The 25758-nt window shown below is 38.2% G+C and overlaps 1 protein-coding gene across 2 annotated transcripts in view; it reads left to right on the forward strand.

The window, feature by feature from the left end:
- The window catches only part of LOC126455662 (uncharacterized), a 210543-nt gene that overhangs the window by 162736 nt on the left and 22049 nt on the right, over nucleotides 1–25758 (forward strand). For both annotated transcript variants that reach the window (XM_050091429.1, XM_050091430.1), the window contains exon 3: nucleotides 4104–4285. In XM_050091429.1, coding sequence (XP_049947386.1) covers nucleotides 4104–4285 — 182 coding nt within the window. The remainder of the gene's footprint in view (nucleotides 1–4103; nucleotides 4286–25758) is intronic.

Consider the following 25758-nt stretch of genomic DNA (forward strand, 5'->3'; position numbering starts at 1 on the left):
CGGTGAATATCAGTTTGGATTCTGGAGAAGTATAGGAATACATGAGGCAATACTGATCTTACAGCTTATCTTAGAAGGTAGATTGAAGAAAGGCAAACCTATGTTTATAGCAAACGTAGACTTAGAAAATGCTTTTGACAATGATGAGTGGAATACAGTCTTCGAAATTCTGAAGGCAGCAAGGGTGAAATGCAGGTAGCAAAAAGTTATCTGCAACTTGTAGAGAAAGCAGACAGTAGTTATAAGAATCAGAGGGTATGAAAGGGAAGCAGTAGTTGAGAAGGGAGTCAGACTGGGTTGTAGCCTATCTCAGCTGTTATTCAATCTGCACATTAAGCAAGCTTTGAGGAAAACTGAGGAGAAATTTGGAAAGGGAATTAAAGTTCGGGGATGCGAAATAAAAATATTGAGGATTGCTGATCACATTGTAATTCTGTAAGAGACTCCAAAGGACTTTGAAGCACATTTGAACAGAATGGACAATATCTTGAGCATAGTTTATGATATGAACACATCAAAAGTAAAAACAAGGGTAATGTAATATAGTCAAATTAAATTGAGCAATGCTGAGAGGATTAGGTTAGGAAATGAGACATTAAAAGTTTTGCTGTGTGGGAAGCAAAAAAACTGATGATAGCTGAAGTAGAGTGGATATAAAATGCAGACTGATAATATCAAGAAAAACATTTCTAAAAAAGCGGAAGTTAACATTTAATGTGAATTTAAATGCAAGGAAGTCTCTTCTGAAAGAATTTGTCTGGAGTTTAGCCTTATATGGAAGTGAAAAAGTGGACAATAAGCAGTCCAGAGAAAAGACAATAGAAGCTGTTGAAATGTGATGCTGTAGAAGAAGCTCAAGATTTAATGGGGAAGATCAAACAACAAATGAGGAAGTACACTTGAGTAAATAAGGTATCAGTTGATAGGACACATCCTGAGGCATCAAGGAATTGTCAGTTTGGCAATGAAAGGAAGTGTGTATGGTACAAATTGTAAGAGACCAAAGCTTGAGTACAATAACAGATTCAAAGGGATGTAGGGTGCAGTAGCTATGCAAAGGTGAAAAGACTTGCATAAGATTGACTAACACAAAGAGCTGCATCAAACTAAACTTCAGACTTAAGAGAGTGGCAGCAACATCAACAATATCATTTGTACATCAACACAAAAAGGAGGTTGCTGTCATTACTAAGGAACTATTTTTTGTGATGCAACTGTTCCAATCTTGAACTATGTCTTATATTGTGACAAGTTTTATCAGAATCTTCAAATCATTGACAGTGGATGAGTAGTGCTTCACAAAAATCTTGTGTTTCAAGTCCGAGAACAAAATGTTAGACTGACACTGCAAGTATGTTGTTACTATGTTCAGTTAGTGGAATCACCTTCAAAATAGGACACATTAGAATTGCATTGTTCTTTCCCCTGCTCCAGATTTTTGTACAGATGCTTTCCCATTAGACAACACAGCTGCTCCACTGTTTTTGCCATCCAGTGGAGTATGAAAACATTTTTGTAGTAAACTGCTAGTCCTCGGAGACAGAATTGATCGATTTTGTTGAAATATTTACAGCATAAGGGAAAAGTTCTAGGTAAAGAATAGTTGTGCACTAATACACAATGATGAATAGTTTAACTAGTCTTTTATTTTGTGTTGAGGTAGCATATTTTATTGGTAATTAAGTTAATGTATGTTACATACTCTGAAATACCCTTTTTCATGAATATGTGTTCCTATGCAGATAATTATGAAATCTGCCATTTTAAGGCAGAATTTCTGTTTGGCTGACCCACTGTGTTTATGACTGTAATTAGACATTCGTATTTGTTGCTTCCTCCTAATTACTTGTGTCTGCCCTTTGACTTATGATTCAAGAGTGACACACTTTTTTTCCTATCTCTGTCACTTTTTGTTCCTAACTCTGTCACTTTTTTGCACCTGTCTCTCATTTTTCTCTTAGCTCATGGCTTCCCCTTCTGACTTTTGAGTTTCTGAAATGTAGTTTTAATTGACTCAAGTATTATTCTAAATAGCTAATGAAAACCTGTACTAATTGCAATTCTGTCTGATGATCTATTTGTATGTGTCTTACATTATAAATTAATTTGTAATCATTGAGGGGTGTCTGGCTGTTGTTTTTAGGTTAGTAATATGTCAGTAGTTGTTTACCATTTTCAGCCACAGTATTTTTCTGTTTATGTCCAATGCATTTTGGAGCTACAGCTTAATTTTCAAGAACTATTTTTTCACCTTCACATAGCAGTAAAAGAAACAGTTGTTAATTTTATTATGAAGGTGTCTGAGATGGAGTGAAACAGAGAAACAATATATTGCCTAAAGATAGTGTGCTATTTTTGAGATTTTTTCTAATTTATGTCTCTTTCATAAATTGCATCTTTTTCAGCTTCTTTCTCTAACATAAATTTACTATAGCAATTTTTCACTTTTGATTTTCATTTCGATGTTTTTTACTATGTTATACGTGGCAGGTTTCCTATGTTTTATTATTTTACTTTAGTCAGTTCCATTTCATTTTCTTTCTTTCAGGTCGTTCAGTTTTCTACCTCCAGCTTAAAAACTTCTCCATGCCTTAACACTGTCACCATAACTCATTTGAACTGTGGATTTCATATGAAATAAGAAACTTTGGATTTCTTATGTAATAAGAATCTGTTTTATTAAATAAGCACTGACTGAATGGCTGGCAACTGTTCACCTTTCAGAAAAAATGCTGAGTGGCAGATAAGCACTTATAAAGCAGATTACTGATCTGTTGTTCAGAGAAGGAAGGTTAGATAGATGAATGTACATATGCTTTGAATGCTACAGCATGAGCAATGGTTTAGAATGAGAACCACAAGAAGCCATGCTCATGAAAACGTATTTGCTTTCAGCTGCTACTTCATATCTTTTAACTTACGAATACAATCTCACACCTGTGTTCCTAATGTCAAGTCCTCTTATCTATGCCATGAAAGAAGGAACTGACAGTCTCTATTACATCCTAAGGAACTGACAGTCTCTGTTACATCCTACAGTCTTCCAAATCTTGATGGCATCAACTTCCAGTACCCCAACCTCTCTAATCTCCTGTCATTGCTCTCTCGATCATCTGTTCCTTTTCTGTTTTCTTTCTCTGTCATGTGAATGTGAGACTACTCATTTGCCTTTCCTCCTTTATCATATACAATTATATTTACTTTTTATGTAATTTCTTAGATCTTTTCTTCATCCTTCTTTGTGTCCTACCTCCCTTTCTGGTTTCCTCTTTCTTGATGCCTCCCTACTCGAAACATCTACACTTGTCCTGTCCATAAAATATCCCTGCCTTCAGTTAGTTCTGGAAACTGTCCCGTATTTGTGTCACTTCGTTGCCCCACTTCCCCATCAACACACTCTGCCCAGAGCTACCTTTTCCTGTCTTAGTCTCCCCCACACTTCATCCCTGCATCATTTTTGTGGTCTAGGCTAGCACTATCCCAGTAATGTTGTGAGATCAGAATCATGTATGAATGTATAAACTTTGTCTAATGAAGAGAGTTCAAAAGTCTAAGAAAATAGTTATTTCTGCCAAAACACTTCCTAATGTTCTTTTAAATTATACTTATTTGGCTTTCAGCTTCTCAGGATATCTTCAGGTGACAACCAGTTCACTTGTCACCAGAAGATGATAACAAGAGGCCGAAAGCCAGTTCATGATTAAGTAAATGTAATTTGCAGAACATTAGGAAGTGGTTTCCTTTGTAATACTACTATCATGTTCTACCAAGCACCAACAGAAAATTCAGTTAATGTTATATTTGTCATTCATCTTTTCATGTCTTAAGGTACATGATGACATGTCCTCTCAATCATTGTTGTCAGTACATCCAGAAATTTAATTATTATAAGTTCATTATTATTGAGTTTCTCACATAGCCATTGAAAATATCGTGGAACTCAGCTAACATCAGTTGTGAACTGTAAATATGTTACACATTATACTGTTTCTACATGGGGATTGCATTTTCTCCGTTTATACTTACTGATGTATGAAATTTTATTTGCCCAGTTTATATTGGTTTGTTTCTGCACTTTAGTCTAGTTAATTTTGCAATTTCAGGGCCATTCTTTGAAGATGAATTCCACCTTTAATGCTTTTCAGCTCAGGACTGTTCCTGAGATTGGTACTAAAATGAAGTCTTCAAAAATAATAAAAAAATTCTCACTTCATGATGATACTTGGGAATATTGGGGTTTCTTTTTGCCAAAAGGATCTGCTATAAATGTAACACTTTGCTCAAGGTCAGTAATATTTCATTTGCATTAAAGTTTCTAATCACTATGAATCTTACTTCTTTCAAATGAAAACAAGTGCCACCCAGAAATTCATTTTAACAATATTCTAAATTAAGTTCTTTTTGACTATATAACTTAAGGACAACATACCAGAGTCTTGGAATTGAAAATACCACTGGTATATGTGATATTTGCTGCAAATGCTCTTTTACATATTATCTGCAGTACTCTCTCTCATCTCAGTGTAGTCATATCACTATTTCGCAATAGTGAACCCAGTGACCTTTCATTCAACTTTGTTTGTATTTTTGCGCTATGCCAAGCTCCATTTTCTCTTTGGTATCAACTAATGAAATATTACCGTTTATTTTAATTTCATGGATTAGTTTACATTTTCACATCTGCTTTGTGCCGTTTTCTCTAGTGTGGGGCTATTATTGTTTTGATCAATTTAAGTTTATCATCTTTCACTGTTAAGCTTTATTTGTACTATTATATCAGAGTAAATACAAAGTGCTGTAACAGATTATTAAACAAATCCTATATAGTGCTTCCCAAAATACAAGTAGTTATGTGTAAACAAGTATGGAAATCTCATGGATTTTGTGATGTTGATGCCTAACTCAGCTGTTATTGTTAGCTTACTGTGTAGTATGAAAAACTGCAGTTATGGATAATTAAGACACATTTGTTACCCACAAGTGGTTTGACATGGCTGTAAGCAATAAAATGAAGCTTCCTGGCCTACGTGGTATCAGGAGAGTAGAAAGCATGATCCCTCCATACAGAATAATCACAGGAAACTATCTACATACTGAATAAAGGGGCACACACAACTTAATATTATGGCAGTCAGGAAATAGGGGAGTGTGATTATTCTCGGACATTTGTGCTGAACACAGCAACTGAACGTGTACTTCTGAATAGTTACTTTGTTAAGATATGTTTACATGGGCAACAGAAATAGATTATTGTTGACAGTACTGCTGGCCATACAAATTGCAGCCACATGTCAATAACATTTCTGGCAACTGCTGCTTGTGAATGTTTGCAACAGTACACTTCAAGGCCAGTAGTGTTTATATGGGTCACAGTATTTCTGCAGAATAGATAAAAGTTAGGCACTGGAACTGAGTACAGCTCTCCTGTATTTGCATTACACTAAGTTTTGCAACCCGCTTGGGGCCCTTCAGTTTTTGGCTGCTGGTAATTCATACAATAGTTTGATATCACTCTTTAAAATTTGCTCAAATGGCTCTAAGCACTATGGGACTTAACATCTGAGATCACCAGTCACCCTTCAAAATTTGCCTCTCACTGATAAGCCTCTTGGTATGAGACATTGCAACACATCAGTGGAAGGATGTGAGAAATTCATGAAGTTAGTTAGAAATAACAATCAAATATTTGTGATGATATTTTATTGTGGATCAACAGCACTATGAGAGAACAATGAATTTCACAAATGCAATACATCTGTGGCCAGACTTACGGGACATGATGTGTGCGAAAACAGGAATAGAAGAAGAAGAAGAAGAAGTAGAAGTTGGCAAGTTACTGGCCCTGAACACAGAAACACATGTGGTGAAATGTAAAAATGTTTAGATCACTTGACCTGTGTAAAATTGAATTATGGCTTACTCCATCAGATTCTTTACTATGTTTGTAGCAGTGAAAACGTCGTTTTACAGACTGCTTCCTTTGTGTGTATTAATTTCTATGTGCTGTAGCTCTGGCTGTAAAAGTATGTTTCAAATTTTTGCCCACTTGTACTTTGTTTTAGACAATAAAAAAATTGCACACCAACTTTTGAACTGAACTGACATAATATTGTTTCATCATTCAAAATATGCAACTTAATAGCGCAGCACTTATGGCTGGAGAAAGAGGCAGCAAGGCTAAGAGTGAGAGGAAAGCATTTACAGGCAAGTACAGAGATGCTTCCACTCATAGAAAATATTTTCCTCTCATGGTGATCAAAACCAGCAACTCCCTCCTTGACCATACCTCGGCAACTACTTACAATGGCCTACTCAATCAGCAGTGTTGCTAGGCCATACTGCAACATTGAGGTGTATTGCAGACAGATTGCAGCAATGTTGATACCAACAATATTGCAGTATAAGAAAACACACACACACACACACACACACACACACACACACACACACACAAAATTCAGCTGCCCAGCTACATTGTCCCAGCTCACTAATTGGTGCTCCCCTGCAACTTAATTGGTGAAGAATTGTATTGTATAGGATGAGCAGGGAGAGGAAGAGGTGGAGAGGAGGGCCAGGGTTATTGGAAGGAAAATTTGCTGGTGATGGAAAGAGAGAGGCAAGTACGTGAGATGGGAATGTGACGCCATTGTGCTTGCTTTGTCACAGGTAGGGGGCTTGTATATGGAGAGTCAGCTGGGAGAAAGGGATAGCAAAGAGGAAGAGGGAGGCAACAGAAAGAACTGTGTGAGTGTAGAATTAGTGAAATGAGAGGTTATGGAGCAGGCTTGCAGGTGGGTGTGCAATAAGGGCTAGTAGAGGTTGAGGAATCAGAGAATGTGTTGTAAAGACAGTTCCCAACTATGGCATTCAGATATGCTAGTTGGGAACCATTGGGCACTGAAGGAGCCAGGTATCAAGCATTGTCAAGTGGCCACTGTAATTGATGGTTTGTGATCAACAGCATCTCTGCCACTGGGTGCTCATCGCTGTTCTTGGGCGCAGTTTGGAGTTCTGTTGATTCTAGTAGACAGTTGCTTTGTGTCCATGCTCACATAAAAGGTGTGCAAAAGTTACGTGATATGACTGCTTTTACAGGTGGCCTTACCTCTAATAGAATAAGAGTATGCACATTAGGAACAGAAGTAGGACATGCTTGGTGGGTTCATAGGACAGGTCCTGTATCTGGATCTTCCACAGTGGTATGACCCAAGTGGCAAGGGTTAGAGTGTAGATGCACCTTAAGGATGGACCAGGGTATTTCATAGATTAGGTGGCTGGCAGAATACCACCAGAACACCAGAAGGAGTGGAAAGGATTGTGGGGAGAGTGTTTGTCATTTCCAATTGCAATGATAGGTAGTCAAAGCACTGGCTAAGGATATAGTTAAGTTGTTATAATGCCACAATCTTCCTGACATCAGTGTTCAATAGCCTCCGTCTCTCACTCATTCCATTCCCATGGTGCCCCACCCACCACCCTACCCTTCATGTGATGTGTTCTACAGTGTGTCCAAGAAATCCTCATACCCATAGATCAAAATACTGTATCGTGTATTGAAGTACTTTTGTATAAAACTATGCATCCCCCCATGAACCATGGACCTTGCCGTTGGTGGGGAGGCTTGCGTGCCTCAGCGATACAGATGGCCGTACCATAGATGCAACCACAACGGAGGGGTATCTGCTGAGAGGCCAGACAAACATGTGGTTCCTGAAGAGGGGCAGCAGCCTTTTCAGTAGTTGCAGGGGCAACAGTCTGGATGATAGACTGATCTGGCCTTGTAACATTAACCAAAACGGCCTTGCTGTGCTGGTACTGCGAACAGCTGAAAGCAAGGGGAAACTACAGCTGTATTTTTTCCCGAGGACATGCAGCTTTACTGTATTATTAAATGATGATGGCGTCCTCTTGGGTAAAATATTCCGGAGGTTAAATAGTCCCCCCATTCGGATCTCCGGGCGGGGACTACTCAGGAGGACGTCGTCATCAGGAGAAAGAAAACTGGTGTTCTACGGATCGGAGCGTGGAATGTCAGATCCCTTAATCGGGCAGGTAGGTTAGAAAATTTAAAAAGGGAAATGGATAGGTTAAAGTTAGATATAGTGGGAATTAGTGAAGTTCGGTGGCAGGAGGAACAAGACTTTTGGTCTGGTGATTACAGGGTTATAAATACAAAATCAAATAGGGGTAATGCAGGAGTAGGTTTAATAATGAATAAAAAAATAGGAGTGCGGGTTAGCTACTACAAACAGCATAGTGAACGCATTATTGTGGCCAAGATAGACACAAAGCCCATGCCTACTACAGTAGTACAAGTTTATATGCCAACTAGCTCTGCAGATGATGAAGAAATAGATGAAATGTATGACGAGATAAAAGAAATTATTCAGGTAGTGAAGGGAGACAAAAATTTAATAGTCATGGGTGACTGGAATTCGTCAGTAGGAAAAGGGAGAAAAGGAAACACAGCAGGTGAATATGGATTGGGCGGAAGAAATGAAAGAGGAAGCCGCCTTGTAGAATTTTGCACAGAGCATAACTTAATCATAACTAACACTTGGTTCAAGAATCATAAAAGAAGGTTGTATACCTGGAAGAATCCTGGAGATACTAAAAGGTATCAGATAGATTATATAATGGTAAGACAGAGATTTAGGAACCAGGTTTTAAATTGTAAGACATCTCCAGGGGCAGATGTGGATTCTGACCACAATCTATTGGTTATGAACTGCAGATTGAAACTGAAGAAACTGCAAAAAGGTGGGAATTTAAGGAGATGGGACCTGGATAAACTGAAAGAACCAGAGGTTGTACAGAGTTTCAGGGAGAGCATAAGGGAACAATTGACAGGAATGGGGGAAAGAAATACAGTAGAAGAAGAATGGGTAGCTCTGAGGAGGGATGAAGTAGTGAAGGCAGCAGACAATCAAGTAGGTAAAAAGACGAGAGCTAATAGAAATCCTTGGGTAACAGAAGAAATATTGAATTTAATTGATGAAAGGAGAAAATATAAAAATGCAGTAAATGAAGCAGGCAAAAAGGAATACAAACGTCTCAAAAATGAGATCGACTGGAAGTGCAAAATTGCTAAGCAGGGATGGCTAGAGGACAAATGTAAGGATGTAGAGGCTTTTCTCACTAGGGGCAAGATAGATACTGCCTACAGGAAAATTAAAGAGACCTTTGGAGAGAAGAGAACCACTTGTATGAATATCAAGAGCTCAGATGGCAACCCAGTTCTAAGCAAAGAAGGGAAGGCAGACAGGTGGAAGGAGTATATAGAGGGTTTATACAAGGGCAATGTACTTGAGGACAATATTATGGACATGGAAGAGGATGTAGATGAAGACAAAATGGGAGATAAGATACTGCGTGAAGAGTTTGACAGAGCACTGAAAGACCTGAGTCGAAACAAGGCCCCGGGAGTAGACAACATTCCATTAGAACTACTGATGGCCTTGGGAGAGCCAGTCATGACAAAACTCTACCATCTGGTGGGCAAGATGTATGAGACAGGCGAAATACCCTCAGACTTCAAGAAGAATATAATAATTCCAATCCCAAAGAAAGCAGGTGTTGACAGATGTGAAAATTACCGAACTATCAGTTTAATAAGTCACAGCTGCAAAATACTAACGCGAATTCTTTACAGACGAATGGAAAAACTGGTAGAAGCCCACCTCGCGGAAGATCAGTTTGGATTCCGTAGAAATGTTGGAACACGTGAGGCAATACTAACCTTACGACTTAGCTTAGAAGAAAGATTAAGGAAAGGCAAACCTATGTTTCTAGCATTTGTAGACTTAGAGAAAGCTTTTGACAATGTTAACTGGAATACTCTCTTTCAAATTCTGAAGGTGGCAGGGGTAAAATACAGGGAGCGAAAGGTTTTTACAAGTTGTACAGCAACCAGATGGCAGTTATAAGAATCGAGGGGCATGAAAGGGAAGCAGTGGTTGGGAAAGGAATGAGACAGGGTTGTAGCCTCTCCCCGATGTTATTCAATCTGTATATTGAGCAAGCAGTAAAGGAAACAAAAGAAAAATTCGGAGTAGGTATTAAAATTCATGGAGAAGAAGTAAAAACTTTGAGGTTCGCCGATGACATTGTAATTCTGTCAGAGACAGCAAAGGACTTGGAAGAGCTGTTGAACGGAATGGACAGTGTCTTGAAAGGAGGATATAAGATGAACATCAACAAAAGCAAAACGAGGATAATGGAATGTAGTCAAATTAAATCGGGTGATGCTGTGGGAATTAGATTAGGAAATGAGACACTTGAAGTAGTAAAGGAGTTTTGCTATTTAGGGAGTAAAATAACTGATGATGGTCGAAGTAGAGAGGATATAAAATGCAGACTGGCAATGGCAAGGAAATCGTTTCTGAAGAAGAGAAATTTGTTAACATCAAGTATAGATTTAAGTGTCAGGAAGTCGTTTCTGAAAGTATTTGTATGGAGTGTAGCCGTGTATGGAAGTGAAACATGGACGATAACTAGTTTGGACAAGAAGAGAATAGAAGCTTTCGAAATGTGGTGCTACAGAAGAATGCTGAAGATAAGGTGGGTAGATCACGTAACTAAAGAGGAGGTATTGAATAGGATTGGGGAGAAGAGAAGTTTGTGGCACAACTTGACTAGAAGAAGGGATCGGTTGGTAGGACATGTTTTGAGGCATCAAGGGATCACAAATTTAGCATTGGAGGGCAGCGCGGAGGGTAAAAATCGTAGAGGGAGACCAAGAGATGAATACACTAAGCAGATTCAGAAGGATGTAGGTTGCAGTAAGTACTGGGAGACGAAGAAGCTTGCACAGGATAGAGTAGCATGGAGAGCTGCATCAAACCAGTCTCAGGACTGAAGACCACAACAACAACATTTTAACGGGGCTGGGCATTTTGATGAATGCCAGTCTAGTGGTTCTGAAATTGTTCTTGAAGGAATTAGCACACCTGAAAAGCAGACTGTGATGGATCACAATCCTGTTTATCCACACATGGTCCACAATTCCCTTGTGTTTTAGCAGAGATGTTAACCATGTTTACATGTTCAAATAAGAATTTGCATTCATGTACCCTTAAAAAAATTGGTCCAAACTGATATTGCCATGACATCCTAGTTCATATCATAGTATGAGGTGGATTTATTTCCAGTTTCTATGCATAATTGGATCTTTCTTTGACCAGAAAATCACATTCTCCCTTTTTGAGTTGCAATATATCACAAATTCACCAGGAAGTAATTCTCTTATGTAAGAGAGGGAGATTGGGAAATTGTGGCATCAAAGCAGTGCTGGCTGCAACTTGATATTCAATTTCATCATTAGACAATTCATTTATAAACTCTGGTGTAAATCCTTTCATTTTTAAATAGTTTCTTTTTTAATTTGGTCATGCCATGTTGACCATAGTACTTGTTCCTTTCACTTTTGTGGATGGATTTCCTTGGTTCCTATTCAGTTGATCAAGTGATGGCAGCACACTTTCCTGTTGCATTTTCTTATGTTCATTATGTAGCCTGTCTTTGACACTGCCTGAATCAAATGCATGTTTCTCCCTGTCAAACAGAGTAGCTTTATGATAAGAAACATTGCCAAAGCAATCGCTAAGTACACTTACTATCTCTGTCATTTTTCCCTTATGTGCTTGTATGTGATCATTTGTATTCCCACACAGATGCTACTGATCACTCCTAAACAGTGTAACTGTATTGTTTCACATCAGCAAAGGCTTCACAGCCAAAACACTGCAATTTTGAAACAAAATATTACTGTACTGACAATAGGCTTTCTCCTCAGCTTCAAAGGAGGGATACCAATAAAACTATTATTTATTTCCCCAATTGTACAAAGCCAGTTGTACAAGGACTTCTTGGATACCCTGTACACTCACACCCTTGTCTCGTCTCATCTCCTGTCTCCCCCTTCCCCTCTCTTGTGCTGTCACCAGTGCCACATTCCTTTCCTGTGCATTTGCTGACCCTCTCTGCCAGCCATTGGCAGTGCTGCTGTCCAAGTCTTCTTGCTTCTAAACATTTTCTTTTTCCCTATCACCCATTTCACCCCATCTCACCAGTCAAGCTGCAGTGCTGGTACAATATAGTAACTTTTAAGTCCTGTTTATGGATTATGGGCCTATCTACAACTCTTTGCCTCAGCTGTATGGTGAATTGTTGACTCAAGGATGTTGCTTACAACACTGAAACTTAAGGGGAGTACTTATGGTGAAATTGGTCAAAAAGTGACATTTTCTGATTATTATCTCTTAATAATATTTTATCTCTCCTGAATAATTTGATGCATCATTTGTCAATTAATTCCAATTGGAAGTGTACTTTTTATCATTTCAAAGTTAATAGTACAAGTGTAAAAAAATATCCGGCCTTCTGCATTGACTAGCTATCTCTGGAACTATTCAATCTACAAAGCTATTTATTCCTTGAATTCATATTAAGAGGTTGGATGCACTGTGTAAACAGAAATGGCAGTATTGCACATGCAACTTGTGCATTTACTTTGAGGGTGTAGTGTTTTATAGGTGTTGAACTGTAAACATAGTGGTTTGGTGCACTATTACACGTTCTTATACCTCTTTTCAACATGATGAGAAGAAAGAGTTCTCTTAAGAAGTGATATTTCCATGGAAATCAGCTTACTACTGTATCTGAATCCAGTGCTGATACTGAAATAGATGTTTCACAGACACATGAAAAGGACATGCCTACTAGTGCTTCGAGGAGGAAACTTGGAAACCATGAAGATTTATTTATTGACAAAGGAGGTCATGTAAATAGTTCAGGTCATGTTTTATTAGATTTGAGTATGTTAGGACAAGTTTTACAAGATGCTGTATTATGTAAGGTTTGTGGTGGGCAAATTAGCATCTTTGAGGACGCATCTGCAAGGATTGCAGGCACTCTGCATCATTTTGGACTTCTCATAAGTGCAAGAATGACCGCTTTGAGAACAATGTTAGATTTTTGTATGAAATGAGGTGCATAGGTAAAGGACTGACTGCAGCTCAAGCAACATGTGTGATGCTGAATTTGTCAAACCCACCGACCAGATCAAGCAAGTACGCAGAAGTAATTGGTGAATGTGTCAGATCTGTTACTGTTGCTTCTGTGAAAGCCACTGCTGAAGAAGCAGTAGAATGAAATAACATGCCAGACTTATCTGTCGCAGTTAATTGTACATGGCGGAAGAGAGGCCACACATCTAAAAATACATTTGCAACTGTCACTAGTGTAGACACAGGTAAAATTTTAGACATCAAAGTGCTAACTAGATACTCCCACCAGTATAAATCAGTTGAAAATGAAACAAGTGGGAGTCATAAAACAAATTGTGCCGCCAAGAATTATTAGGGAACTAGTGGGGGTATCGAGGCTGCTGCAGTTGTTTATATGTTCAGACGCTCACAGCAGGAAAGAGGTGTGTGCTACACTGAGTACTTGGAGGATAGTGATTTGAAGGCCTTCAAATCAGTCATGGAAAGCCAACCTTATGGTAAAAAGCATATTTTGAAGATTGAATGTGTGGGCCACATTCAAAAATGGATGGTAAAATGCCTTTGAAAATTGAAGCAGACAAACGGAAAAGAAAACTTATCAGATGGGAAGACACTAAGTGGTAAAGGAAGACTGACAGACAAAAACATTGATGAACTCCAGAAATATTATGGAATGGCAATAAGGAACAACACACGCAACCTACAAGGAGTGAAAAGAGCAGTGTGGGCTACATTCTTCCACAAATCATCCACTGGTGATACACCTATGCATGGTCTTTGCCGACCAGGTGCTGATTCATGGTGCAAGTACTGCAAAGCTCAGGCAGTGGGCACAGAGGAACAAGTTAGGCATAGAAACAGCATACCAACTGTAATGAGGGAGGTAATTAAGCCAATATAGAGAGAGTTAGCTCATCATGATCTTCTTTCCAAAAATCTCCGTGGTTGAATGCAAAACCCGAATGAGTCTTTCAATAATGTCATTTGGAACTGCATACCAAAAAATGTCTTTGTAGGCATGAAAAGTCTATGCTAGGGTGTTTCTGATGCTGTGACAATGTTTGATGATGGAAATAAGGGAAGAATTAGGGTACTACAGTAACTTGGTATCACTCCAGGAGCCAACACACTGCAAGCCTTCCAGTGAATGAATCGACTGAGGATCATGAAAGCGCAGTGTGCAGCAGAGGAAATGTCTAAAGAAGCAAGAGGCAGGAAAAGAAGGAAGCTTCTAGGTTTGCAGGATGATATTTATTTATTTACACGTCAAGTTCCGTAGGACGAAATTGAGGAGCAAATCTCCAAGGTCATGGAACATGTCAGTACATGAAATTACAATATAAAAGTGAGAACAGATAAAAATAAAATGTTTGTGAACCCGAAAAGAGTCAGTCCATAAGTTTAAGTAAACACAATCAACAATGCAACAAGAATCTGCTTAAATTTTCAAGGATCTCCTCGACAGAATGAAAGGATTAACCCATGAGGAAACTCTTCAGTTTCAATTTGAAAGCACGTGAATTACTGCTAAGATTTTTGAATTTGAGTGATAGCTTATTGAAAGTGGGTGCAGCAGTATACTCCACACCTTTCTGCACAAGAGTTACGGAAGTTCGATCCAAATGCAGGTTTGATTTCTGCTGAGTATTAATGTGAGTGAAAGCTGCTTATTCTTGGGACTAAGCTAATATTGTTAACAAGAAATGACAGTAAGGAATATATATATTGAGAGGCCAGTGTCAAAATACCCAGACTTGTGAACAGGGGTCGACAAGAGGTTCGTGAACTCACACTACTTATTGCCCGAACTGCCCATTCCTGAGCCAAAAATATCCTTTTAGAATTGGAAGAGTTACCCCAAAATATAATAGTATATGACATAAGTAAATGAAAATAAGCAAAGTAGACGATCACTCACTTCAGGTACAGTTTGAATAGTAAAAATGCTAGAAACTGTAAAAACTGGGTCTTACTGTGATTTAGCATTAGTTTATTTTCTACAAGCCATGGACTTAGGTCATGAACTGCACTATTTGAAACCGAGCCAATGTTGCACACAACATCCCTTAGTACCAAGCTAGTGTCATCCGCAAACAGAAATATTTTAGAGTTATCCTCAATACTATAGGGCGTATCATTTATACAAATAAGGAACAGGAGTGACCCCAACACAGATCCCTGGGGCACTCCTCACTTGACTGTTCTCCACTCAACCCCACATTACAGCCATTCTCAGCATTGTGAATAATGACCATTTGCTGTCTGTTGCTAAAGTAAGAGGTGAACCAATTGTGAGCTTCTCCCCATATTCCGTAATGGTCCAACTTCTGGATTAATATTTTGTGATCAACACAATCAAACGCCTCAGTTAAATAAAAAAATATGCCTAGTGTTCGAAACCTTTTGTTTAACCCATCCAGTACCTCACAGAGAAAAGAGAATGTAGCAATTTCAGTTGTTAAATGATTTCTGAAACCAAACTGTACATTTGATAGCAAATCATGTGATATAAAGTGATCAGATATCCTTACATACACAGCTTTTTCAATAAAAGGAACTATTTAGCAAACATTGATGGCATAGAAATAGGTCTAACATTGTCTACATTATCCCTTTCTCCCTTTTTATAAAGTGGCTTTACTACTGAGTACTTTAATCGCTCAGGCAACTGACCATTCCTAAAGGAAAAATAACAAATATGGCTAAATACAGGGTTAACATGTGCAGCACAGTACTTTAATATTCTGCTAGGCACTCTATCCTATCCCTGAGAGTCCTTAGTATTCAGTGATTTAATTATTGACTCAATCTCCCCCTTGTCTGTATCACATAGGAATATTTCAGACATCAATCTCGGAAAGGCATTTGCCAAGAAAGTTATATGATTCCCTGTAGAAACTAAATTTTTATTTAATTCACCAGCAATGCTCAGAATATGATTGTTAAATACTGTACATATATCTGATTTATCAGTGACAGAAATATTTTTACTACGAACTGACTATATCGTTGACCTTGTGATGTTGACCAGACATTTTCTTCACAATTGACCACATAGTTTTAATTTTGTAATGTGAATTAGCTGTTCTATTTGCATAGCACATACTCTTTGCCTTCCTAATAACATTTTTAAGCACTTTACAGTACTGTTTGTAATGGGCTACTGTAGCTTGATATAATTCCTGCTTTGTTCTACGTGATATCCTTATCCCACTAGTCAGCCACCCGAGCTGCCTATTACTGCTAGTACCCCATTTAGAACTTCCTAATGGACTCAACGAGCATGAGAAATGGGTTAAGGAAAGCATTATATTTCTTATCCATGTTGTCGGGACTCTAAACATCCTGTCACTCTTGTTCCTTGACTAGGTTTATAACACTCTTTATTGTTGTTGGATTAACTTTCATACATAGTTTGTAATTATATGTGACATTTCTTTGAGAACGAAAGCCCTTCAGTGTTAAAATTTGTGCATGATCCAGATAACCTAATTATGGGTCTGACTGTTTCTAAGAGCTGGCATGGCTCCATATGTGAGTTGATGTCAAATAAAATGTTTGTACTTGATTTCCAGATAATTATAATTTTCAGAATATTTGACCCATTATCTCAGGAACCAGGGACTTTTTTTTAAAACAAAATTGAATATAATTTTTGAAAGATCATAACTAACTAATAGTCTGTCTGTATATTCTGATCCTTTTCTGAAAAGGAGTGAAACTATACTTCCTAAAATTTCAGATTTCTGTCTCTCAAAGGTTCTGAGATAATGAGTCATCAGTATTGCAAATTTAACACTGTAGGTGTATGACGTACATACTCCCCTTAATACAAATAAAGATGAGCCTAAATAAGAGGGAAAATTTTTACCTGAAATGGTCAGCATTATGTGATTGTTGTGAATTTGCACCTGTTGGAAACGTAACATTCTGTTGCCACACACAATGAGACTAACAGAGTGGGGTGGGCCACATGCATTAAAATGCTGGTCTGTTCATATATGGGATCAGCATGTGTCATTATTGATTTTCAATGGAAGCAGCGATGTAGGTTGTTACATAATTTACTGACAGAAACATCACACAACTTAATCTAAGAGAAATAGAGAATGGATACTTGTAAATAACACTTAACAACCAGTATAAATGGTAGTGGCTAATTAATACAGTTGAACATATTTATTTCAAAAGTATTTTGAAATTTCTTCTTTCTAGAGAGCAGTAATCAATTTTTAATATTTCCCACTTTATGAATGTATTTAATGCAGTAACCAGTCACATTACACACCAATTTAAAACTGCTTTGCTGCCATGAGCCCTACTAAAGACATGTACAGACATTAATTGTATTCTCGGATTTCTTTTACCTCTTTGTAACTGTTATGTCATAATGTATAGCACTTGTAGAGCAAATGTGTATGCCTTTAACTTTTTGTGTACAGTCCCATTGTTATTTCCAAGACCGCTCAGCCTTCAATGTCAGCAAGTATATAACTGCTACACTATGAACATATTTCCTTGTTAAATGCATTTAGGAGCAAGTGATAACCGTACATTGTGTTCAATAACCTTGTCATTAGCGTCTACATTGCCACAGAGATGCATTTATAATTTTTGTGTATTATGTCAATAACCAACTATTATTAAAAATAGACAGTTTTTTTGTCACACTTATAATGTTGTTTGCATATGAAAAGAGTGGCAATTAGTGTTTAATACAAGATGGTCAGAAACATCTGAACAGTTTGTAAGGCTGTTGCAGAGTAGATTGTGCTGCGAAATAATTGTTAACAAAAAATTCGATATGCTGCATTGTTTATGAGTTAATTAGCATTGAAGTTAGCAAATCGGACAATTGTCCATGCTAATTCAAGTGGCCTGCCAGAGACGTTGTCACCAACTGTAAAGCAATGGCATTGTCTTAGACCCTGTAGGTACAAATAGGCTGGACCTTGTGGACAACGTCAATATACAAATGGGGATGTCATTACAGCAGCTATGATCACAAAAGTTAATAAATCAGTCAGGAAGGCTAGGAGAGAGTTTCTGCTAGATAGAGAGGATAAACAGTTATTAACATCTTACTTAGACGGTGAATTGGCATCACTTAGTACCAGTAAGATGGATGTAGAGGAATTATGGGCAAAGTTTAAGCAGACTGTAAATTTCGGTGTGGAGAGGTACGTGCCTAGTAAGTGGATAAAGGATGCAAAAGACCCACCATGGTTTAATGATGAAATTCGTAAGATGCAGAGGAAGCAGATGATGTTGCCCTCTAGGTTTAAAAGGCACACACAAATGACGACAAGCGAAAGTTAGTAGAGATTTGTGCATCTGTGAAAAGATATATGCACAAAGCATACAACAACTACCACCATCACACCTTAGCAAAAGATCTGGCCGAAAACCAGAGAAAATTCTGGTCATTCGTAAAACTGCGAAGTGGACCTAAGGCTTTCATTCCGTCCCTTATTGACCAGTCTGGTCCGGCAGTTGAAGATAGCAAAATGAAAGACGAAGGTTTTAAATTTCACGTTCAAGAAACCGTTTATGCAAGAGAACCATACTAATGTACCATCATTTGACCATCGGACAGACTCCTATATGGATAAGATAAAAATAACTATATTTGGCATAGAGAAGCAACTTAAAGATTTGAAAACAAGTAAGTCACCAGGTCTGGATGGAATCCCTGTTCAATTTTACAAAGGCTAGTCTACAGCATTGGTCCCTAACCTAGCTTGCGTTTATCATGAATCTCTCGCCCAGCACAAATTCTCAAGTGACTGGGGAAAAGCACAGGTGACTCCGGTATATGTAGATGTAGATAGATAAGAAAGGTAAAAGAATGGACCCACAAAGTTAGAGACCAATATCTCTAATGTCTGTCTGCTGCAGAATCCTTGAACACATCTCAGTTCAAATATAATAAGCTTTCTTGACACTTAGCAGCTTATGTCCATGAAACAGCATGGTTTTAGAAAGCATCACTCTTGCGAAACTCAGGTTGCCCTTTTTTCACATAATATACTGAGAACTATGGTTGAAGGGCAACAGGCAGATTCCACATTTCTAGATTTCTGAAAAGCATTTGACGTGGTGCCCCATTGCAGACTGTTAAGGAAGGCATGAGCATATAGGATAAATTTACAGATATGTGAGCGGCTTGAAGACTTCTTAAATAATAGAACCCAGTATGTTGTCCTCAACGGCATGTGTTCACGAGAGACAACGGTATCATCAGGAGTCCCCCAGGGATGTATAGAGGACTACTGCTGTTCTCTATATACATAAATGATTTGGCGGACAGGGTGGACAACAGTCTGCAGGTGTTTGCTAATGATGCCTTGGTGTATGGTAAGGTGCTGAATTTGAGTGACTGTAGGAAGATACGAGATGACTGACTTAGACCAAATTTCCAGTTGGTGTGAGGAATGGCAGCTAGCTGTAAATGTTGAAAAATGTAAGTTAACGCAGATGAGGGGGAAGCACAAACCTGTAATGTTCAGATACAGTATAACTAGTGTCCAGCTTCACACAGTTAAGTCACATTTTAGGAAAGAGAGGGTCACCTGTGAAGGAGACTGCATATAAGACACTGGTGCAACCTATTCTTGAGTACTGGTCAAGTGTTTGGGATCCGTACCAGGTCAGATTGAAGGAAGACATAGAAGCAGTTCAGAGGAGGGCTGCTAGATTTGTTACCGGTAGGTTCGAACAAAACTTGAATGTTTTGGAGACACTTTGGGGACTCAAATGGGAATCCCTGGAGAGAAGTTGGTGTTCTTTTCGGGAAACTTATTGAGAAAATTTAGAGAACCAGCATTTGAAGCTGACTGCTGAACAATTCTTCTCTCATCAATATACATCGCACTTAAGGACCACAAAGATAGAATACAAGAAATTAGGGCTCATATGGAGGCATACAGATAATCGTTTTCTCTTGCTCTATTTACAAGTGGAACAGGAGGGGAAATGATGAGTAGTGGTGCAGGGTGCCCTCCGCCGCATTCCTTACGATGGCTTGCGGAGTATCTATGTAGATGTAGAGCCGGCCGAAGTGGCCAAGTGGTTCTAGGCGCTTCAGTCTGGAACCGCGCGACCGCTATGGTCGCAGATTCGAATCCTTCCTCGGGCATGGATGTGTGTGATGTCCTTACGTTAGTTAGGTTTAAGTAGTTCTAAGTTCTGGGGGCCTGATGACCTCAGATGTTAAGTCCCATAGTGCTCAGGGCCATTTTTTGTAGATGTAGAAACGTGTTCTTTATTTGGTTTCCTAAAAATGAATAAGAAAGTGATACAAAAATGGGACGTGAGACGATAGTAAGGATCGAACTCAAGTAATGGTACAGGGTACCCTCTGCCATGCCCCTTACAGTGGCTTGCAAAGAATCTATGTAGATGTTGATGTAGAAATGTGTTCTTTGTTTGGTTTCCTAAAAATGAATGGCTGAGCAGTATCATGCGCTACCATCTACACTATGAGAACAACTGACAGTAATTTATTTAGCAGGTTGCTTGGAGTTGCCTGTGCATTGTCTTATTGATTAACTTTAATGCTAATTAACTCAGAAACAGAGCATAATATTGGATTTATTTCTTAACAATAATTTCTCAGCACGAGATACCCTGGAACACCAATAAACTTTTCAGACTGTTTCTGACCACCCTATATATTTAGCAGAGGAGGCATTATTTTTAAATAAGCTGTTGCTTTTTGAGTCATACAGTTGTTCTGCTGGTTATCTATTGCAGCAAATGTAACACCTATGTAAGGCCCTGAATGCTGTTGGAGGATGACAAATGTGTCAGTGTATGGCTAATTATAATAAAAGCTATTCACTGTAGTGCTTACAACGTGTTGCAAAACCAAAATTCAAAATTTCTGTTGTGTACCAGAATATGTAATAAGATATGGGTTTAATTTCTGGAAATCTATATTTAACCAACATCTATGGTGGAATACATATTAGAACTATTTGCATGAGAAGAAAACCCCAAATTGTACTACAAACAGAGAATCCACATTGAAAGCAGCAGTTGTATGCCTTATATTGTGGTCTCGTGAGCTAGACTGTCTGCATATGGATCAATTCACACTCGTCATGGATGGGATTCATTCTCGACGTGGTTTCTCATATTATTCACCCAACTGTAATCTCTCTCCAACAAAAGTAGAGTCTAGCTAAATGAATGTACACCCTGTAGCCAAATATCTGACATTAAGCATGCAGATAAGTGAAAATTTTATCTTCAGAACATGTGGAGAAAAAAAATATTTTCTTCTATCAAAAATGATGTATTTCGTTTTTAGTTACAGTGGCTGAATGCAAGCGAAAATGAAGAACCTGCAGAGTATGTTCATCAAGAATCTCAAGTCCAAACAGAGTGATAGTGGAGCAAAAAACAAGAAACGCCATTACCTGATGGATGCAATGAAATTTACTATTTGTTTCATAAAAGTAACTGGTGGCCATACTGATAATTTATGTACGATCTGCCATCCTTCGCCAACACCAGATGTTTCCAAAATGGAAAATCTCAACGAAATAACCCTCTTCTCAGAAAATATTTTGTCCAGTTTGAAGTATCGGAACTAACCAATAATGACCACTGTCCTCCCTGTCGTCACGCCAACCCACACCTGTGGCAACACCACCTGAGTCATCTTGGCCGTGATGCCAGGACCACGTTTGACAATTCATAAGGACTGGGTGACAGCATCATCTGATCCCAGGTAACCCTGGGAGAAGACAAGTCAGGAAGAGAAAATGTTCAAATTTTCAAAGTGATGCAGACAAAGCCTTTGCTGAATATTTTTCATCACAATCTTGATGCAGACAAGGGATATTCAGTTGAGGTGTTATAAAAGAAATGCATTGCTTCTCATAGATTAGGTTACAGGGACCTCTCAGGGAATCTTGTACCATTCTGGAAGAAGAGAGCCGCCATCCTAGCAGGGCATGGCAGGATTCAGCATCAACGACAGTCAGTTTTAACATTCATCCCCCGCTGAAGAAACACCAACAGGAAGTGGTTTTTCCGTGTTGACAGAGCTAGCAAATCATCCTGAACATTGCAGCATCTTCCTTATCACTAGAACTGTTCATTATACAGGTGTTTATTGAAGGAAATATCCAGCAAAAGTTTTGTTGCTCCCTGTTGGTGAATTGCAAGCTGTCTGAAGGAAGATCGCACCCATGATGAGTGTGAATCGATACATGTGCAGATGGCTGTTCATAATTCATTTGAAATGGGCTTTACCCTCTTTGTCATAGGTAACATTAAACAATAAATAAGCTGACAACTAAGTGTGATATTTCCAAAATCCTCAGACTTCTGCAAGAGCTTGATTATCAAATTTGCATAACATTCTATTTGCCCAGTTTTGCCCAGTAAATTGTTTACTGATTTTAGCTGCATTTCCCCAGAAGAGCTTCTTGCAAAACAACTGGGAGTGAAAATATGCTAGATATGTAATTGTCTGTAGGTCAAGAAAATAACTGAATTACAAAGGCAAAGCAGTTGCATGAGTTTTTTCTTCAGCTTGTGTGTTGATTCTGCTTAATAGTATGCCTGAACACCCAGTATTTGCAGACATGATGTTCTAACAAGTAAGCTCCCTACAGTATCTACTCCTGGACCTGCTGAACATAGTTATTAGTGCAAAGGATAAACTTTTGTAAGATTGTGACTTAGGCTATGTGCTTAGTCTTTGTTCTGCTTTGAACCTCCAAGCCCTGCATTTACAAATTCTACAGAACACTTTATCCTGAATTTCACCTATTAATCAAAAAGAGTTACACATTTCATACTAGTGCATTCTAAGCGTGCTGTTACTGTCAATTGTGCAATAGATGTAGAGGTTCAGAGTGTCTATCATGCATGAAAGTCATTAGCATGCAATCGCCTTTACATAATATTCATCTGAAAAGCCTAAGTCATATGTGATATCTTATAGCATTTACCATCAATTAAAATACTAGTCACTTTTTATTTTCCACTCAAGGATTTCTCAACAAGTTCTGACATTTCCCTCCTATGACTGTTATATGAAATGGGAATTTTAGTGTGAAACCAGAACAAGAAGTAAATGATGGCCAGAGAGAACAATTGAAAACAATAAAAATATGAAGAAGACAAAACAGAAACTTCTGTTGGAGTAGACTTCATGTTTTGTTATTCAAGATAAATATGAACAGAGAGAAAACTGTACAAGAATTCTGAAATTTCTGGAAAAAAAAACCACGTGTTTTTACAGTTCAAAAGATAATTAAGATAGTTTAATAATGAAAATAATGTCAAAACCATGTATAAAGCTGTTCAAAACATGAAGAAAAAATAGTTTTAATAGAAATTGTGAAAAATGAAAGCAGAATAATGCAAAAGGCACTTACAAAATTATTTACAGAATGCTTGCGAAAGAAGACATGTCTGCAAAATTGGAAAAGCACTTCACTAGAAAAAGGATAGACAGGACCTAAAACCACGTATGGTACCTGTCAGCCCCTTCTCTATAATAGAAGATATTCACTAAAATTATAACCAATCAGTGTTTTTGAGAATATTTCTTGTGGAGAAAATCAGCGATCTAGCTAAAACACTTCAAAAATGGATTAAAAACAGTCCTGACCGCAATAAAATATCCATTTGTAATGGTAACCCGTTTTGGCCAGAATTTATCTTCAGATCATTTAGCAGCTAAGCAGTTGTCTTTCATGAAGCCACAATTTCTGCTTCATTCACAGCCATCGCCTATCATCATGGTATAAATGGTCTGAAGATGGTCATATTCTGACCTAAACTGGTTATCAAGACTGTTTTCAATCCCTTTTTAAAGTATTACCGATCACATTGAAAAACTATGGCTGTAGCAGGTGCCAGTAGTTGAACTCAGTTATAGTGGTGTGACACCAACAATATTTTGCAGTCTGATTGGAGTCCAGGCTGTGAGTGTGCATAACGGAGCTCATAACACCTGAAGAAGACAGTCGAGCCGATCATTGAAAGTTTATTGAACACAGGTCATAAAATTAGTACACAAAGTATAACTTCAGTGCACAGAACTGAGTCCAGGCATAGACATCAGTAAACAGCAAGCAAGGATCTGGCCAACACAATAATCCGTAGAGAATCAGTTGTATAGGTAAGAGCTGTAGTTGGTGGTGCGGTCAGACTGTAGCAAATGAGCAGACACAGTAATCTTCTTGTGCTTCGCTTATGCCACCCCAGAGGCCAATGCTTGGTGCCCTGTAACCATATGTGGCAATCTAATGCTTTGGACGACTTATAAAGTGGTGAAGTATATGTATAAACTCCCACGTCTTTAATGATACGACTTACTTGAGATTGTCAGCCGACTTTCCTTGCTGGTTACCTTGCTACTGCAACCTCCTTTTCTCTTCTTCTCTGAAGTATATTTGCTAGGAACAGAAATTTCTCAAGACTCCTCCTACTTATAAAAATAAGCAGATGTACGCAGTTTCTTTTGCTTCACTTAACAACGTATATTTAAACATCAGACTTTTACAGATCTCATTCTCCACATAAACAAACACTGTCAATTAAGTCTCCTTGCCTATCCAAAGGTTAGAAACAAAGTTCATTTTCACGTAAGAGAAAGTTGGCTTAAAAACCCAGTCCATTCTCATCCTGAATCTGAATACACATCTTATCCTCTCCAAGTCCAAGACAAGCATTAATTAACAATATCTCAACTGTTCTTTTTTTTCCACTACAATAGTCAAAGTTATAAAAGAGCACAGAATACATAAACACTCCTTGTTCTTTCACTACAGCTTCCATGGTGTGACTGGCAAGCACTTGTCGGTGCCGTTCGATCGCTGTTTCTACAGTCGTCTCACGATAAACTTCAAACCTGCACACACAGCCAAGTGATGCACAGTAAATAGGTTTCCTTTCTCCCATTCACAACTAAAATATCCAGTGTTCAAGAAAGTGGAAGGCTGAGTGGTTCTAGAATTTACACAGAATTTCTTGAAGCACTACATATTCCCCCCCCCCCCCCCCTCCTCCCCTCCTTAGATCAAACACGCGATATTTTATACACAATTATTATGTACATTAATACCACATATAATAACAATTCACATTTCAACAGTATATATATTCCACATTTTTTAATAACCATGAATAACCTTTTATTTAATATTTAGCTATTCTTTTTTCTTCACTTTAATAATAAAACATGAGCATTACACTCAATGTTGGAGTCAGCTCTTTTAATATCTATGAATCGTGAAGACTAAATTTTTTTTCCTTCTCCCCCCCCCTCCCCCCCCCCCCTCCCCCACCCCCCTATCATAGGTTTCAGGTGTTTTATGACATATGAACAATCTATCTCCGGTTCTCAACTTTTTGTACTACTTTCCTTTTTTAAGTATGTACTATTTTCAATATTTTATGTAGTTTGGGGGAACTCTGGGCACTATGAAGCATTCCTTTGGACACTCGTAAACTTACATAAAACGTAATAATGCTCATTTTGTATAGAATTCAAACTTACCAGGATAATCCATATAAAATGCGTGACATCTGTCACAATGCTATCGTTTTCCTCTAGGATCAGTACCTATACCTTGCCTGTGGGTTGACCATAAGAGTGCGCTTCCTCTTTCCAATCTTGTAGTTACACCCTGTTATACAGCATCCCTATTCTTTAGGCTACAGGTCGTCCTCTATCTATGTAGGTACAACTGCCCTTTATATTTAGTAAATGCTGGGTACGCAC

This window comes from Schistocerca serialis, chromosome 2 (assembly GCF_023864345.2).
Source record: "Schistocerca serialis cubense isolate TAMUIC-IGC-003099 chromosome 2, iqSchSeri2.2, whole genome shotgun sequence".
Classification (NCBI taxonomy): Eukaryota; Metazoa; Arthropoda; class Insecta; order Orthoptera; family Acrididae; genus Schistocerca; species Schistocerca serialis.